The 19,063-nt window shown below is 32.0% G+C and overlaps 1 protein-coding gene across 1 annotated transcript; it reads right to left on the bottom strand.

Annotated features, from left to right (window-relative positions):
• Nucleotides 1-3,785: 3,785 nt before the first annotated feature.
• Mocs2B (Molybdenum cofactor synthesis 2B) lies at nt 3,786-19,055 on the bottom strand. Its single transcript, XM_072523742.1, has 5 exons — nt 18,811-19,055; nt 16,691-16,866; nt 10,044-10,286; nt 5,672-5,892; nt 3,786-3,936 (listed from the first exon to the last, which is right to left on the bottom strand). The coding sequence occupies exons 1-5, from the start codon at nt 19,053-19,055 to the stop codon at nt 3,841-3,843; spliced, it is 981 nt and encodes a 326-aa protein (XP_072379843.1). The 3' UTR covers nt 3,786-3,840.
• Nucleotides 19,056-19,063: the final 8 nt, after the last annotated feature.

Genomic DNA, 19,063 nt, shown 5'->3' on the forward strand with positions numbered 1-19,063 from the left:
AAGATTCTTTTTGTTTTTATCCTTCCACCTTTATTAAATTTATTCTACTAACATATTAATAACGAACCATATTAATAATATAAAACAATGATTCAAAGGTGAACAACTGTATTAGGATATATTGTGTGTTCACTGGTCAAATAAATTACACTTTTTAAGAATTTACATCTAAAATTACGTGTTTTAAAGGATAAGGTCTCACGAAACTAAGAACTGTGAGCCCTGTCAATCTCTGTATTTTTCCAATGCAAGTACATACAACACGTACATAAACATCAGAGCACCTTTGATCTCAATTCCATGTCTTCTTTAATATTTGAACCTGAGAGAGATAGATGACAAACATGTTGAATTATATTTCCAAGTGGGAGAAGGTAGTCTTGAAGTTTGGTGTTTTCTAAGGCACTAAAGATAATTGCTTGGGACTTTAAAGGAAATTGCACTCTCGACGCTGCCGAAGAGTATGACTGTGATGTGTTTTTATGATTTTGATGGTCTTGTATTGTAGAACTGTTGTGTGATTCCATGTTTGAATTCATTTCGATAAACGTTTGTGAAAAGTAAGTCCGACTCTGTACAACTGCTAAAACAGGTATATCGGTCTTTACTAAAAGCGGTTATTTGCTGGTAAAACTGGATTTGTTTATTGACAACAATAACAAATAATTGCAATTTGCTGACTTTAATGCTAATTTAACTGGATATTATGTAAAGAGTTTGTACACTTACAGTTTATTTCAATATATCACTAAGATTCACAATTTATAACCTACATTAAACTTTGTTAATGTTAAAAATATTCGGAGCCCACATTGAATACAACATTATAGTTATCGATGCAGAACCGAACTATATTCCTATAATTCGTTCAAAAATTGTATTAAAGTGTGACAAAAAGAGTTATTAGTAAAACATTTTAAGTTTTTATTTTTAATCTTTGGAAGAGATTTCTAAATCAGCACATATTAAATATGGCTTTTTACGAAATAGTAGTCACTGTACACAATTGGAACAGTCCATTTACGTGACGAGGAGTGACCGTTATACAACATGTAAACTATTTTAATGTTATTAAAATCTATAAAAATAATAAATAAATAATAAAATTACTTTATTCAACTTTAAACACATTATTTAAATTTTAAATATACAGAAAACATAGTATGAAGCTTCGCGTTAGTCTACAATATGTAACAGTCGTTACTTTTACTACTATTTATATTAAAGTAATTTCAGAGATGTAGTATGGGTTGCCTAACTTTAAGTGTTCATTTGCTCATTAAGTGTGTATTTTTAATAATTTAAGTTGTCACTCTGATCTAAATTTGGTACCATTGCGAACCAGAGAGATGACAGGAGATTAGGGGGGAGTGGAAACTGGCTCTTGGTTAACAAACTGTGAATTAAAATTCACTTTTGATCGAGAGTTTGAAGTGGTACAAAGGTGGTAGTTAGCGAAAGAAAATCCAATTAATGCATAGAATTTCCTTCACTTCAAGAAGTTAAATGTTTTAAGTATAACCGTAACCATTTAATTGACGGTGTTTTCGGAAACTCGGGAGGCTGAAGTGAAATTTCTAGCACGGAATTGAGTAGCTATCTTTTAACTATTTTTTTTATATTATAAAAACTAACTTTTTGTTCCCACTGCCCACATCCTTAAGGTATTCAGAATGACCTTGGGTCACGAATTCAAGCATAGTATGGCTGCTTACAATCATTCTGGCATGAATCTGATTAAAATTCTGAATTTTCCGTAAATCTCTAACATCTATTACAATTTCCACAGATATTTTAATGAACATTAGAGTATTTTATCCATATCCTATTATTCAGATTAATTATTTCATATTTTAATATAGTATTTTGTTCAAGGCCATTATATTTTTACTCTATGTGAAGCAAGGTCACGCTACATCCGATTGGATGTGTTTTTTTCATCTACTATAATTATCTTTTTGCTCCGGTTTCTTATGCTGAAAGAAACTTTCCTCACTTCTTCTTTGATTTCTTTTTATCAATGTTGAGACTAGAAGTAACGGGGAATTGTTTTCAGCCACCTCCCATGGAATTATAAACTTCCCTCAGAACATCCGAGGGAGAGTACCACTTCAACTCTATAAGAATCAGGGTCATTGGGACAAGCCAGGGGGTATTGTCTACTCCACCCTCATTTTTTCTCCAGCCTGCACCTAGAGGTAGGGCAGGACAGTAACCATCGGAACTGAGCCAATTAGCACCAGCTCCGTGCTAATTTCGGACCTCAAGGAGGACTTCGCTGGGACACCGAAGCCATTCGGGAGTATCCTTCCAGACAACTGTTTCATTTAGGAGGACAATTGGTTTTTGCTTCAGAACTATATATATATATATATATATATATATATATATATATATATATATATATATATATATATATATATATATATATATTAATTAATATAACTCCCCTTGGTGTAAGGTATCGGTAAGTTTGAGCTCAAATTCTACCCAGAGATTATCTTCCATTGTTTTTTTGTATTAACCATTTATTTCATTATTAACTTTAATTATTTCATTATTTGTTTACTTAACTAATTTTTTTTATATTTCATCTTGCGTTATTAACTCTGGTTATTATCCCTTCAGGATAATAGACCGTTTCAATTGTTTAACTTGGCTTGTCCCCATTTATATATTACTTTGTTTATGTCTGAATTTAGAGGTGTTTAACAATATTGTTGGTCATATTGTAGGTTAGTATAATATATTTACTTGGCTATACGTTCTTCCAACGTTAGCATTATTTTGTTTAGGGTTGTTTTTTTAACCTAGATGTAGGTTGTACACTCTATATCAGAGTTATTCTGTGTAGTTTTCAACTTTTTGTTATAGTTGTTTTCAACATTTCTGTTAAAATATTATATTGTGAAATTTTCATATACTTTTTGGTAACTTAGAGATTGTCAAAATCTAAGGAGTTATATTTAATAAACTTGAATTTGTTTTGCATATAATTTTTATTAATATTTCCTTACCTTTTTACATTTACAGCATTTTTGTTTATTACATCAACTTTAATTAATATTAGCAGTATACGATACCTGGAAGAGTGACCGTTACTCTTTTTAGAGTAGTATCCCTCTTCTGGCGCCCTCAATTTGTTTTCTTTGTTAATTTTCATTATATCTATTCATTTTTCATATCTTCTTTTCTATCCATCATACATATTTTCCTGATTTACTGTCTTTAAAAGGCATGCAAATTGGCCGTATCCATCCTTGAGTTTCTAGTGGTCATTCTCTTGCCTACATTGCTAGCCTAGCCACATTCCGTTCAATATTTTTTTCATACTTCTTTACTTAATTGTTATCTATTTTACTTCTATCAATTTTATCCCATATATATAGACCACTCTTCTTATACATCTCTCCTCCTACACACCCCAGTTTTTTGCTACAAATACCGCCTACTGTACCACTTTTTTTCTATTGATTAATAGTACATACATTGAAAATAGATTTTTAAACGAAATCCACCACTAAAACCTATAAAATAACCCACCGGCGTTTCATTATGTCATAATAATCCAGTGGTCCAACAGTGGAGCGATTCGACACAGAAATTAGATACAGTTTTCAACCGTACGTCAATAGTAATGTTTGATCGTTCCTGGGAGATGTTACCCTTAACATCTATTAAAAGTTTCGAAACTATTAAAGTTTAGTAATTTCAGTGACTATTGGATAAGTATAACGGAAGGACTAAAGGAAAGTAATAAATGAATATCACAAAAACAAAACATATCGGATTAAAATGAAGTCAACAAATTTAAGTTTTTAATTAGAAACTAGGGTTACATTACACTCTTTGAGCTTCGGCAATTAAAGAATCAATTTCATTAATTGTAAATACTTTCTTCTTTGTTGAACTTCCATTTGGAACGGCAACTTTATTCTAAAATACAAAGGCATATGTTAGTATTAATCTTTTATAAAATTTTAAATTAATAAGGAAAATATAATGATATTCTCCCTTTAATACCGCTAGTGAAGCTTAGGTGTATAGCAGGGTAGTCTGCTATTTTTTGAGATAAAGCTAAGTTATATAAGGAAGGTAACAGAGTCAATAGGCCATGGAAATAAGCTTTTTTTCGTGACACTCGTCCGGTCAGGCAAACGACAGTTGTTTTAAGTAGTATGGACCTCTATAACAAGAACCTATATGTTTCCTGCAGTGGAATTTGTAAACATTTATAAAAAAACCTAAATTTCTGACTTATTTTGCAACTTCTAAAATATATTGATATTCTCCCTTTAATACCGCTAGTGGAGCTTAGGTGTATAGCAGGGTGGTCTGCTATTTTTTGGGATAAAGCTAAGTTATATAAGGAAGGTAACAGAGTCAATAGGCCATGGAAATAAGCTTTTTTTCGTGACACTCGTCCGGTCAGGCAAACGACAGTTGTTTTAAGTAGTATGGACCTCTATAACAAGAACCTATATGTTTCCTGCAGTGGAATTTGTAAACATTTATAAAAAACCTAAATTTCTGACTTATTTTGCAACTTCCTAAGCAACAAATAAGGATAAAACTATTTGAAAAACGCCATTTTGAGGGTTTGTTTATGAGATAAGTTTATTACTCTTAAATTTATTTCAAATGCTTCATTTTTGGCTGATAGATGAAAAAAGGCTTAATTTGTTAATAATTAATTAAGTTCAAAAAATCGACTGCAGGAAACATATAGGTTTTTGTTACAGATACTACTCAAAACAACTATCGTGTGCCTGGTCTGTTTAGTGTCTTAAACAAAATACTTCTTTTATTTATTTCCTTGGTCTACAATGCTACGCTTCAACTGCCTATTACCCCAGTTTTACCCCAGATAATCATATTATTCGGACTGAGTTGACATGGGCGTTAGATATTTTAAAAACATCTATGTTTTCGCCACAGCTGGGTGTCGATCCCAGGACTTCTGTGTGATAGTCCAACACTCTACCGTTTGAGCTATCCTGTGTCCTTTTTCTTTTATCTAGGCATATTAACTACAGATTTATGTTTAGATGTTTGTTTTTCCATATTCTATCGTTATCCTTCTGTTCTATGATATAATGCTAGATCACTATTCAGAATTTCAGACCAATAATAAATAAAATGAAGATTATACAATTAGTAGTCAAAGTTCTGGGACATAATAGAAGAAGAACAATTAAGACGTAAATGAAAAAAATTGGCAATTGAATGATAAAAAGCTGATTCCAATATTAAACACAATTTAATAAGGAGCACAAAACTCTCAAAAAAAATATTAAATTCTTTGAGCCCCCATTTTGATGTGATGAGATCATAGGCATGATGATTTACATATAAAGACGAAAACGAAATTACAGTAAGAGCGTATAAGAAAATAACTTAGTCACCGACAATCTTTACGCATAATAAAGAGAAATCGCTGGTATAGTTTGGACCCAAAAATGTGTGACTGTTGAAAGACATTGTAAGACGGATTTCATTAACAAACCTGCAAAATTGCCTTAATATAGTCTTTCACTAATCCCAACACCTTATGGGTAGAAGAGAATTAGATTTTATATACCTATAGTCTTTCACAGAAAGCTAAAAACTATAAATATCCAATTACCAGGACAGTATGTTTAATGAATTTATTACAATAACAGGTACTTACCCAAAATTGAACATATTCCGGTGAAATAGATTCCAAATATAACAATCGATCTTCTAAATTTTGAAGGCGTTGGTAAACATTTTTAGAAATAGGTGTACTTAATGTTAGTTGTTCTTCGAGGTTCTGCAGTCGTTCTTCTACGCCATTCGGCGGAATATATTTGGTTAAATAATTAGAACTGATTTGGTCACGCCACTGATATGAGTTTATTACTCGATTTACTAAAAGAAAAATTATATCAATAAACATTGCAGCCTTCTTATTATTATTAATTCTTCTAACATTGAATTGCAAAACCGTATAACAATAGCAGGTAGATGATATAAGAGAAGCGGTAGTAAAAAAGAATGCCATTAAAATAAAAAAATTGAATAGATAGGTTCTTTCATATATAAGTATATATATATATATATATATATATATATATATATATATATATATATATATATATATATATATATATATAATGAACCAGTATTTGCTGATAACGTAAGGAAGTAAACGTTTAATATTGGGTTTGCGGCAATAAAAAATGAAACGTGTACTCTTATAAATTGTTAATCCAAGCTTTCGGACATTGGTTATGTCCTTCATCACGGAGCTACAAATGAGATGGATAGTTTCTTAACGTTGGTATAATTAATTAAAAAATTCCCTACTTACAAACTTAATGTCATCTTTGTCATTATTGTCATATTGTCATCTTTGTATATAAATATACAACCTCTTCCTATTTAAAATTCAAAAATTATTTTACATTCACAATAGTTAATTATTATAAACACATTCATGTCATGTATCTCTTCCATACATTAAGGACATTAGGCATAAACTAAAAAAAATTGCATATAAAACGGTACTATCAAATCGGTTATCAAAGTTTGTCTTTAACGGATGTTGTTTATTGTATACCGTGTGGATCATGTGAACAAGTATACTATGGTCAAACATCAAGATGCCTTTAAGACCGCATTACACCCCACAATAGTCTGATAATAGACTACATCCTGAAAGAAGTGCATTGGGTGAACATGCATTTAAAAATGGGCATGGGATAGATTACAATAACATCAAAGTAGTAGAACAGGAAAGTAACGTCACCAAAAGACTTTTTCTTGAAATAACTTACATTTGCCAAAATAACAATGCAATGAATCATAGAACGATATTGATCATCTAAATAAAATGTTCTCCTATTTGTTACTACTATGTAGGTAAATGCAACAATAACACAAACAATAATTTATCAATTGACATTTAAGAAATATAAACAATCACAATCAATTGTAACGTTTTTAGAATTATGACCTTATTTCTTTATGTTGATTTAATAAGCTTTGTGTTGAAACATTGACAGGTAAAATTTCACTCCTTTATGATATTATATAATAATAGTCTCCCGTTTTATACCGCTGTCGCGGCTTTGGGAGTATAGCAGGGTAGTCTGCTATATCTAGGGCCTACGGTATACAAGGAAGGTAACATGGCCAGTGCTACGCTTCAACCGTCTATTATTACCCCTGGTTTTACCCAAGGTACTCATTTTTATTCAGGCTGAGTCGACCTGGGGCCTATAGACATTTTTAAAATGTCTAGATGTTCTTGCCGGCGGTGGGATTCGAACCCCGGACCACCGGCTTGCGAGTCAAGCATCCTACCGCTTGCGCTACGCAGGCCACCTTTATGATATTAACAAATATAAAATAATTTATATTGCCACGATACACCTAATGATAGGCCTATAATTTGCTGTACTACCAATTGCTTGATATTAGGGGTGTGGTATTTTCACTTGTCAATACGAATATTTTTAAATGCACATACGAGTGTTCCGAAAAGCCAATAATAAAAACCACTGGATTGTCGTGACAAAAACTAATTGCGATAGAATAAAATTAAGAATAGCAATGGCATGAATGTGTATATAATAATTAAGTGTTGTGAATGTAAAGTAATTTTTGAATTTTAAATAGAAAGAGGTTTTATATTTAACAAAGATGACAGACTGTGATAAGTTTTATCAACATTATATAAAGGCCGTATGACACTATGCATTTTCTTGTATCGTTTCTGATATAACAAAAAAATGGATAGTGTCATACAAGCGTATAAGTTCTTATATCAGAAACGATACAAGAATTTTTATCCGCTGCAGTTTCTTGTACAAGAAATGCGCCAATTTGTGCGCAAAAACGTAAACGTAAAACTTCTGTCATAATGACGGCTGGAGGAGAACTTTGATATACAATTAGACCAAGCAGAATTCAGAGAAAGGTGCCCACCAACAATAACCAAGATTAGAACAGGAGTAGCCAAATTGAAAAACAATAAATCACAGGTATTGGATCAAATATCATCGGAAATACTGAAAGTATGAGGAGACGTATTACTAAAAAGAATACATAACCGCTTTAAAAATTCGTGATGAGTTTAAAGATTATTTTATATCTCCAAATAAGAGAGTAGAATTTCAAGAGCATGCCATTCAAACACATAATTTGTAAAAAAAAAAAACAAAAAAATTATTACAACCAAATTATTTATTATTTCTGTCTTCCATTATAGCCTGTTGAATATCTTCAAAAATTGTGGTTTCCAATTTAGTTTTAAAATTGGGACATTTTATTTCTTTCATTTTTGAACCACAGTATTTAAAAAAATTATCAGTAGCATCTGGCTTGGGGTCCTCAGGTACTACAGTTCTATTTTTGTATATGTCAAAATTTCGACCAATCATGTGCCGAATCACATACAATTTCCGGTAAAAGAACTTGCATAGTGCCATACAGAGCACAAATGTACGTACAAGAAACGATACAAGAAAACATAAATAAATTTCTATATCAGAAAAGATATAAGAAATGATACAAGAAAATGCATAGTGTCATACAGCCTTAACATCATTGATGATACAAACTCATTAAGTTTGTAAGTAGAAAATTTTTTAATTAATTATACCAACGTTAACAAACTATTCATCACATTTGTAGCTCCCTGATGAAGGACATAACCAATGTCCGAAAGCTTGGATTAAAAGTTTATAGGAGTACACGTTTCATTTTTTATTGCTGCAAACCCAATATTTAACGTTTACTTATACAGTACGTTAACTTTTAAATTAGATATACACACTATAAATGACAACATTGCGCGCCGTCAACTTTCCACGAACATCAGTTGCCCCGTCGCCGTACAAGAAATAAGAGCGTAGATTTTTAATTTATTTTTGTAAAAAACATGTCTGTTTATACGCCCGCAGAAAAGGTTTAAATAATATAATGGTTTTATGGTGGTAATTGTGAACAATAGTGTGTATATTTATTTTCTGTTTTTTGAGGGAAGACCAATTCCTTGCGTACAGGCAGTTCATAATATTGTTAAAAAATTTGAGTGTTGCTATTGCCTCAAAAATTGCCGACAATGTCACGCTCAAGAAGTGTTACCAGAAAAAGTTGAGGAGAGAAAATACCGACATACACAAATTTGTGCAACAATAGAGGTAGATTCAACACGTTCAAGTAGAAACGTTGCTAAAGAGTTGGATGTTAGCAATGTTGCTGTAACGAAAGTATGGAAAAAGCAAAGTTACAAGAATTTTAAATATTCGAAATCGCAGCTGCTTTATCCAGACGACTATTTTCGAAGACATTTTATTTACTGATGAATCTTCTGTTTCGTTAGTAGGGAGACAAAATCCCTCCATTACGAGGTATTGGTCGCGGGAAAACCAGCACAGAAGTGTTGTTTACCGAACTCAACGCCCTCAAAAAGTTAACGCCTGGACTGTCATTTTAGGAGACCACATAATAGGTCCATTTTTTATTGAGGGCAACTTGAATAGTAGAGTATACCTCGATTTGTTACAAAATCATGTTCTTCCCGCTTTTCTATCTTTCTGATGTAAATCTGGAGAATGTTCCATCAAGACGGCAGTTCAGGTCACAACGCTCGAATAATTAGGGAGTACTTAAACAATACTTTCCCCAATCGAGTTATCAGTGGAACAGGCGATATTAAGTGGCTTGCGCGGTCTCCAGATCTTACACCCATGGACTTTTTTTTGAGCATACATTCTTCTTTTTTGGTCATACGTAATGAAAACAAAAATCTACGGACTAAATTGTTTCCTCGTTTTCTGTCTAGGTGTCGGACGGGATCGGAGAATTACAATTAAGTAAATCTGAGAGACGATGTTGCCGATTTTAGCGCTGTATGTAGTGTGCAATATCTAATCCAAAACTTAACATACTGTATTATCTTCATATATCAAAATTCATCAAATAGAAAGAGCTCTTCGTGGTCGGGCATTATCGGTCGAATATGGAAACACCCGGTCGAATATTTCTACCCAATCTAATTATTCTTGAATTACCTTGTAAGTGACTTTTGCCATCCTTCCTTTTGTGAACGACTGCATCAACTCTTGCACACGTAAATTCAGATGTTCTATCACTCGGACAAAACTCATGGATATTGCTTAAGTCTATTTCATACCTTTTTCTTTCCATAAGTTTATTTATTCTACTGTCAACTTCAGCCTTAGATGCTTTGATTTGTATTAGATGTGGAAAAACGCGAGGAACTTCGACAGATTGACGTACCTGAAATGTTTGAGCTAAAAATGAAAGACAATTATCAGATAAAATTTTATTAACTATGATAAAGTTTCAATAAAGGATAACAAACAAACATAATAGGTATAAAAGCTTTAACACTATTTTTAACACAGGATCTGTTTATTTACAAATATCGATGGTATATAGACATCGATCATGGCATAATCAATATTCTGGCAAAATGTACATAACAAATAGCCATTCTAGACTACATAACAAATTCCGGTTGAGTTTACCGAAAGTATAAGATATAGCAGCAAATGTCAACCATGAAATAAAATATTTTGGTTTGGCAGTGTTGGGATGTTTTTATAATGCATATGTTGTATGCTTCAAATATAAAGAGAGAAAGCTTTTAAAAAGGACATTTTGATTATACTATTTTATGAATTCTGGAATTTTTAATTTATATGAAACAATATCGAGTAAATATTTGTCTCTTTCAAGATTAATTGCAAACATCTGTTGCAATCTGGCAACTGCAATTAATCTCCAAAGAAACACATATTTACTCATTCTTGTTTTATATAAATCAAAAATTGCAGAATTGATAACATAATATAATCAAAATGTACTTTTCTAAAGCTTTATCTCTTTATATTTGAAGCACACAGCATATACATTAGAAAAACCAGCTTGTACTTTAGGTAAACTCAATCCAAATGCCTATTCTTCAACTTCTAGACTTTGTAATGAGGTGAAGAAATTAAAGCTTTTAAAATTTGGTTGTTTCGGAAACTAAAGAAAAATTCTGATCAGCAGATAAGGAATGAAGTCAAAGACTATATGTCAAAGACTAATGAAGTCAAAACTATAGAGGGATATCGGTCACAAGCTCAATGAGTCGACTATACGGTCGAATACTACGGGACCTGATAGAGGAAGATTATCAATCGTCCGAAGACGAAGAACAAGGAGGATTTAGAGCAGGTCGTTCATGTACAGATAACATCTTCTGTCTTAAACAAATTATAGAAAAGAAAATTGTGACAAATAGAGAGTTACATATGACTTTTGTAGATCTTGAGAAGGCATATGACACAGTCCCGCTAAATAAACTATGGGAAGTCCTGGGCACATCAAACATACATCAAACATTGGTTAGTGCTCTCAAAGATCTATATTATGGTTCAAACTCCCAAATGAAATTCGGAAACCTCTTAGCTGAAAAATTTGCAGTTACTAAGGGTCTCAGACAAGGATGTTGTATCTCTCCGACTCTATTTAAGATTTATATCTCTGCAGCTCTGAAACAATGGAAAAGGAAAGTCAAAGGAATGGGTATACAATTGAACGATCAGGATTACATATATACTTTACAGTTTGCAGATCATCAGGTGGTGATCTCAAATGACAAAGATCACATGGAATACATGCTTAGAAAACTAATTGAAGAATACCAGAAATGGGGATTAAATATCAATTTAGAAAAGACAAAATACCTCTCAATTGGAGCTGAAGCAGAACAACTCGATATCGATGACAATCAAAAAATAAATCCATGCAACGAATATAAATACCTGGGCGTCATCTTCGACCGTAGTGGAAAAGACGAACGAGAAATAGAACATCGAATTGTACAAGCACGAAGAGCTATAGCATGTTTGAACGGAGTTCTATGGAGTAAAGAAATATCAAAGAAAAGAAAATGGAACATCTATGAGACAATGGTTAAAACTAGCCTACTTTATGGAGCTGAGACATGGAGAATAACCGAAAAATATAAGAAAAAGGTCGAAGCCACGGAAATGGATGCCATCAGAAGATCGATGAGAATATCAAGAGCCGACAGAATACGGAATGAAGTGATAAAACAACAAACGGGTATCGAGGGCACTATAGTTGAGGATATTGAGAGAAAACAGCTCATATGGTATGGGCATGTGAGCCGAATGGGGGACGAAAGATTGCCTAAAAAAACGATGATGTGGCAACCCCCAGAGAAGAAGAAACGAGGAAGACCACCACAGAGCTGGAACCTGGGAGTTAGGAAAGCGATTAGCGCTCGAAATCTGGACGAAGACCTAACTCAAGACAGAATACAGTGGCGTTTGGGAGTCGGACAACGTCGTAAGACGTTATAAAAAACCGAATATATATATATATATATATATATATATATATATATATATATATATATATATATATATATATATATATATATATATATAGTTGTGTGTGAGATACCCCTGATTATGGCCCTGTGCGTTAGAGAAGTCCAGAAGTCTTGTCTCCACCGCTGAAATATTACACGAACTGATTCTGTCGACGCCGAGATGATCGCGAATTTACGGAGTTTTTGTCGCCAGTAAACTGTTTTCCATACAGTTCGTTGTCATTATATAAGCCAGCAGGGGCGAGCTTTGAGGATTAGTATTGGTGATTTTACGCATGAATTCTAATTTTCCTAAGCGACAATTAATAATGTAATTAGTAACTGTAATATTTGTAATTAAGCGAGTTTTCGAGTTATATAAAGCTAGTTAAACCACGTTGTGACCTGTATGAAGATGGTGTTGACCTACAGCTGAAACTCAATCGGAATTGCGAACAAAAATGTAATGTTCATAAATCCTGTTTTGGATTCTACTATTTGTTTGGCCTATATACGATTGGGGGCAGTCTGCACAAGGAATTTCATTAACTACGTGTTGTTCATTTGGAATGTTGTCTTGATTGATCGGACAAGAGTGGAAAGTTATTGTTGGGAGGTAAATATTGTCTTTATTCCTCTTGATTTAAGAATTTTGTCGATTTTGTCACTGACAACTTTGATGTACGGAAGAAAAGCTTTCGTATGATGAGGGTCTAAATCTTTGGGTTCAGAATAAGTGAGAGATTGACGTCTGTGGATGCTCCTATTGACGTGATTTGCGAAGTAACCATTTTGGATGAGGGCTTGTTTTAAAGTAAGTTGATGAGAGTTGGTATGGGTGGGTTTTTGGTAAACAGAGTGATCAAAACCTTGGGATTGGTTTTTGAAAAGACACTAAAGCGTCCCTGCCGTGGGGCCAAATAACGCCAGATTAATATGCCTTTCCGATGTGCAAGTAGACATGCTGAGCTCTCTACTTTAAAACAAGCCATCATCCAAAATGGTTACCGTGAAAATCATATCAATCGGAGCATCCACAGACATCAATCTCCCACTTAGTCTCAATTCAAAGACTCAGACCCTCATCATACGAAAGCTTTTCTTCCTTACATCAAAGGTGTCACTGACAAAACCGACAAAATTCTTAAATCAAAGTAAATAAAGACAATATTGACCATCTAACAAAAACTTTCATCTATTGTCCGATCAATCCAAGACAATATTCCATATGAACAACACGGAGTTTTTGAAATTCTTGATGCAGATCTTATTTAGGCCGAACAAATCATAGAATACTGATTCAATTTCAGCTCTAGGTCAACACCACCTTCATACAGGTCACAAAATTGATTTAAAAACTCCACAACCATAGCCTCCATCCGCTTCTATAAACCAAGAATTATCTGAGAAGCCATAGAATATAAGAGAAGCCATATAAAGAAAATATCATCCGCTCCACCTTCCAATCAAAATCATGCAATCAGAAATCTTCGCGCAAACCCCCACTCAAATCACGTCATCATCGACGTTATAAATGAACCGTCCGCTGTCCCCAGTAGCAGTAGTGCGGTGATTAGTGATGACTGTAATAGTTTCTGGGTCTCAGGAGACTGAGACTCTGAAGAAGACGTTAGAGAGGATGTTGAAAGCTCGACGTAGTGATAATCGACGCCATTTAACCCTAAAGTCTGGTGAGTTTAATATTAATTTTTATATTAATATTAATCTTAGTTGTGGGTTTAATTGTACTAACCGCGGGAATCATTTATATTGTAGTCGAACCTTTTTCAGTGCGAGGAAAGCAAATAAAGAAAGTGTACATAATTATAGGAATTTATTAAAATATGTTCTTCACTTTGTCAAGGTTTTGCATAAAAAACTGAACTTTATAACACTCTCTCAATACCAAATAAAGTGTAGATAAAGAAGCCAAACATATGCCAAAAGAAGATCAGATCACAGAACAGAAATTTCATAGAAAAAAAATCGATTGAAACGAACTCTTATATAAAAATGCATATAGGATAAAGCACAAGCTCTAGTGAAAAGAAATATCTAAATATGAATGGTTCACACCTCTCCAGTGATTTCAAATGTAGAACTTTATGAAAAGTTCTATATTTTGAAATCTCTGGAAAAATTAACATTTTTTAAAAATATTATGCTAGCTAAGTGAATGATACAAACAGCGTTATTTATATTGTCTAGTCTATGTGGGAATAAGAAGCCTGTATAACAAAGATTAATTCCATATACAAACTTCTAATTGCAAAAATCCACTATATAGGTCATATTAGAACATTTAAATGGGTCTACAGTTATTATTTATAAATAAACAGAATCTTGTCCTCTAAATTGAACACAACAATGAAAAGATAATCACATTTCTATTTACTTGTACCAGTAATAATAGCTGCCTTTGTTTGATATTTTAAAATTGACTTGTTTGTATAAAGATCCAATTAAATAAAAGAACTATGATAAACCTACAATTACAGATAACACAACGTAGTTAAATAAAATATAATTTTGAATAGTGTGAACTCATTTTTAACAAAAAAAAAAAATAGAAACATCATAAACTTTATTTTAAACCAAAAACCATAAACGTTATTTTTATTTTCTTTTGAATTTTGAATTTTTTCTGGTATATTTTCTGTAACATTTCAATCATTATTGACTAAATATATTTATATTCCTACAATTACAAACCATAAAGACACTAAGGAAGGCTTTAAAAGAAAAGTATTTTTCCTCTAAAAGACTTTTTATACTTCTTAGGCAAATATAAAGCAAAAATAAGAGAATAATTTAGACAAATAAAGAGAAAAAGCTGCTTGATCATATTACAATAGGTAAGCTTGAATAGAAAAATTGATGGAAACACTACAGCTGATTGGAAGAACAATTTATGGCTGAAAAATCTGTATTGAAAAAGAAATTTCCAAAGCTGCAGTCTCCTGTAATATGAGAGGTCTTCCTGCAAAGTTGCAAAAAATCAAAATTAAATATATTTTTTTAATAAGCATCCCATTTAATTTGCAATTTATAATATTTTACAATAGACAAAAATGTTAATAACAGTTACAAAATATTTAGGAAAACTGTCACTAGACTATAAGGTTGGGTATGGGAAACTAAACTTTTGACAAATCTGACAGGCAGATCACATGGAAGATGCGTTCTTAACCTTCGCTGGACAGGATGTCTCATTAGAGGTTGAGCCAATGCATTGGGGTGATTTTCTATGTGTTCGTCACATACTTCTGGGAGAAGATTTAATTTTAAGATCATGAGCAATAACACTGTTAGTTACAAACCATGGAGCATTTACGATAATGCTAAGTACTTTGGACTGGAATCTTTGTAAGATTTCGATATGTGAGTAGGATTCTGCCCCCCACAATTGGATTCTGTAGCTCCATAATGGTTTTAGGACAACTTTGTAAATTAACAATTTGTTTGTGACTTTTAATTGTGATTTACGACCTAACATCCTGAACAATTTGCTAAGTTTTAAGCTCAGTTGCTCTTTCTTAGTAAATATATGTGTTTCCTATGTTAATCGTTGATCCAGATGGATTCCCGGATATTTTGCATCTTCCTTTTGTTTCAAGAATTGACCATTTTATACCATAGCTGGACAGGCACCCCTTTGTAGGGTTTAGGTGGCATGGATAGATTTAATTTCATATGCTTTAATTCGCCAAGAGGAAATAACATCCAAGTGAATCTGCAAGATTTGAGAAGCAATGACAGGATCTTTGTGAGATACCATAACAGGTATCGTATCATCTGCATATGTTGCAATGGTTATATGTTTTACTAGTAGGAAAATCAGCTGTGTCGATGATATAGAGGATCAGACCAAGTATACTTCCCTGAGGCAGGCCAGACAGTTCTTTCAGAATTTTAGCACCAATTAAGTCATATCCGATCTCTTACTGAGAGCTTATAATTCCACATTAGCATTTCTACATGGAATATAAATAACATGTATGCACCATGAAAATTGAGCAATATAGAACAAGAGATGAGAAGGCTAAATACAAATAAATTGAGCACAAGTGACATCCAATGGATAAACTCAGGAGATCTTTCTACAAAGTTGGATATTATCTACACTGTAATCATAGAAAGCCCTTATAATTTAAATTCTGCCTATATTTCTTTATAACATAAATTTGTATAGTGCTAAATTAAAAAGGTGTAAGTTATCAACAACAACAAAAAAAGAGTATGAATATTTTATGAAAATATACCAGAATAAACCTATTTAACTTTGAATATTAACAGAAGACCACGCACATTCTTTATTTTCCTTCCATTGAGGCGTATCATCTTTGTAGTGTTCTTTTTTCCAAATTGGAACAGATTTTTTCACATTGTCAATACAGAATTCTGTGGCCTTTATTGCATCTGCCCTATGTGGTGAAGATATTCCAATAATTATACTGGCCTCTTTGACAGGAACTAAGCCCAACCTAAAGAAAATAATTTTTGTTTAGTTTATAGACAACTAAATCAAAGGAAATCTAAAATGTTTTATTTGGAAGACCATAACTCGGTTGGTAAGCAAATTTATATTGCAGTATAGTTTGTAAAATCTTACTATTACTGAAAATCTTCAAAATTCATGCAGTTTTGGTAAAATTAAAACAATAATCAACCTTAAGATATATTACACAAAGTTCACATATGAATAAAACAGTATTGGAATGTTTGTTGTATGAGATTTATGCAGTAAATTGTTTTCATATTGAGGTGAGGAGGATTGTAATAGAAAATACAGTACTGTAGGTGCTATTCTTTTCTATTTTCTTACCTATTACAGAATTATAGTGAATTCAAAGTCATAACATACTGTAATGTTAAAATCAAACATATTATTGAATTATATTTATTATTAACAATATTATATATAGCTTTTTATTTATTTGTATGAATTACAGCTAGAAGATATGGTTAAAAAGGTGATAATTCAAAAATAATCAAATTCATTAATAATGAGCCTACAATAGTCCAAAAAGACATAAATTTATCTCAAAAAACTAGTAAATAGCCCTAGTGTATTATTTAAAATTGATATTCTGTATTTAAATGCACACAGAGCTAGTTAAACAAATTGAACCAGATCGAGTCTGCTATCTTATTGTCCTAAAATAATAGTGGTTAGCAAAGCTCGAGTTATAAGTGAGATTGAAGATTCTGAAATTGTTTTGTGTGCATATAAGATAATATGCTGCAATGCATCTAAATGATTTACAGGAGATGTTGAACTATATGTTCAGGAAAACCTTAAGTGTACTGCTGCTAAAACTTTTACTAAAGAAGATCATTTTTGGTGTACATTTTTTAAAGTAGATATTGGTTCTTAAAAGATTGTTTTGGATTTTTTAATTACTATCTTTCTACACCCAGAAAATTAAAGCAATGTTTTACAATGTGGCATTAAGCAATTAGTAACTGAACCTACTAGAATTACGAATGTTAATAAAAACTTAAAGGATTATGTTCTTGTTAATAATAATCTGGTTAGTTGTTTTGTTTATTCAAAAGTGAGTGAAAAGTTGAGTGATTCAATAATCTTAAAAATTTTAATGTTTCTAGTAAATGTTACAGATATCTTAATAAAGAAAAAATATATCAAATCCAAATGAATTTACTTTTTTTGTGATTGGGATTTTGATTCTATGATGTCAATACTATTTACAATGAAACTTTATCAAACAGTAAGTCAGTCTGCCATAAATAAAATTGCACCTATTTCAATATGTCAGATCAAAAGTAACATACCATGGTTTGATAATGAAGTTAATAGTAAAATTAAGATTAGGGAAAAATTAAACAAAGAGTATAAAATTGCTAACATAAGTGAAAGAAATGTCTAGCAAGAGGATTTTAAAAGAACAAGAAATGTGGTAGTTAATATTTATATTAAAAGCAAATAAAGAACAATATTATTTTGATAAAATCGATAGGTACAAAAATAACTATATTTATGTGGAAAACACTAAAAACACTAATTAACAATAATCGTCAAAAATCTCCTTATCACATTGAATTTAAGGTTCTAAATCAGTTGTGTATTCTTTGTGATAAAATTAAAAAAGGTGCATCAGTTTCTTGAGTATTTTGTCTCCAGTATTTGGCAAAGATATACTTAGTTCCATTATTATACCAATATAGTTCCATTATTCAATATTATTCTTCTTTTTTTTAATTAAAGAAGTCTGCAGTAAGTTTATTTCAGCTATTAATGAGGGGAGGTAAGACATTTTAGCAAGGTATGTTTTCAACAATGACTTTAAAAATATTTCCAAGCGGAGTGAACATACTATACCATGTATTAACCAATTTTAGGTTCCATAGTGGCCTGCTAAGATAAATTATACTCGAAATGCCATATTAAAGTATAAAATTCTTACCTGTGATAGATTGCAATATTCACTACAGAAGACCATTTTTCTCGAATATTACTACATATTGTCTCCATGCACTTGATTCCCATTGACTCGTAGGCTTCATATTCTAATGTTTCTACAGTTTTTCCCTCAAAATTGTCTCTTGTTGTTCCAATAAATAATGAAATAGCACCACATGAAGCTGAGCTTACAAGGTCAGTTATTACCTCTGGAGACAATTTTTCAGAAGTTAATTTTAGATAATTCATCTTTATGT

The sequence above is a fragment of the Diabrotica undecimpunctata genome, chromosome 2 (genome assembly GCF_040954645.1).
Source record: "Diabrotica undecimpunctata isolate CICGRU chromosome 2, icDiaUnde3, whole genome shotgun sequence".
In the NCBI taxonomy this organism is placed as follows: Eukaryota; Metazoa; Arthropoda; class Insecta; order Coleoptera; family Chrysomelidae; genus Diabrotica; species Diabrotica undecimpunctata.

Excerpts from the sequence above, each read along its gene's own strand:
- Mocs2B (XM_072523742.1), bottom strand. The coding sequence starts at position 19,055 with ATGAATTATCTAAAATTAACTTCTGAAAAATTGTCTCCAGAGGTAATA. Across the intron at positions 10,287-16,690 it reads ATGGAAGGAAAATAAAGAAT|CTCAAACATTTCAGGTACGT; the intron begins GTGCGTGGTCTT and ends TTTCATTTTTAG. Across the intron at positions 5,893-10,043 it reads TGGCAAAAGTCACTTACAAG|TAAATCGAGTAATAAACTCA; the intron begins GTAATTCAAGAA and ends TTTTTCTTTTAG.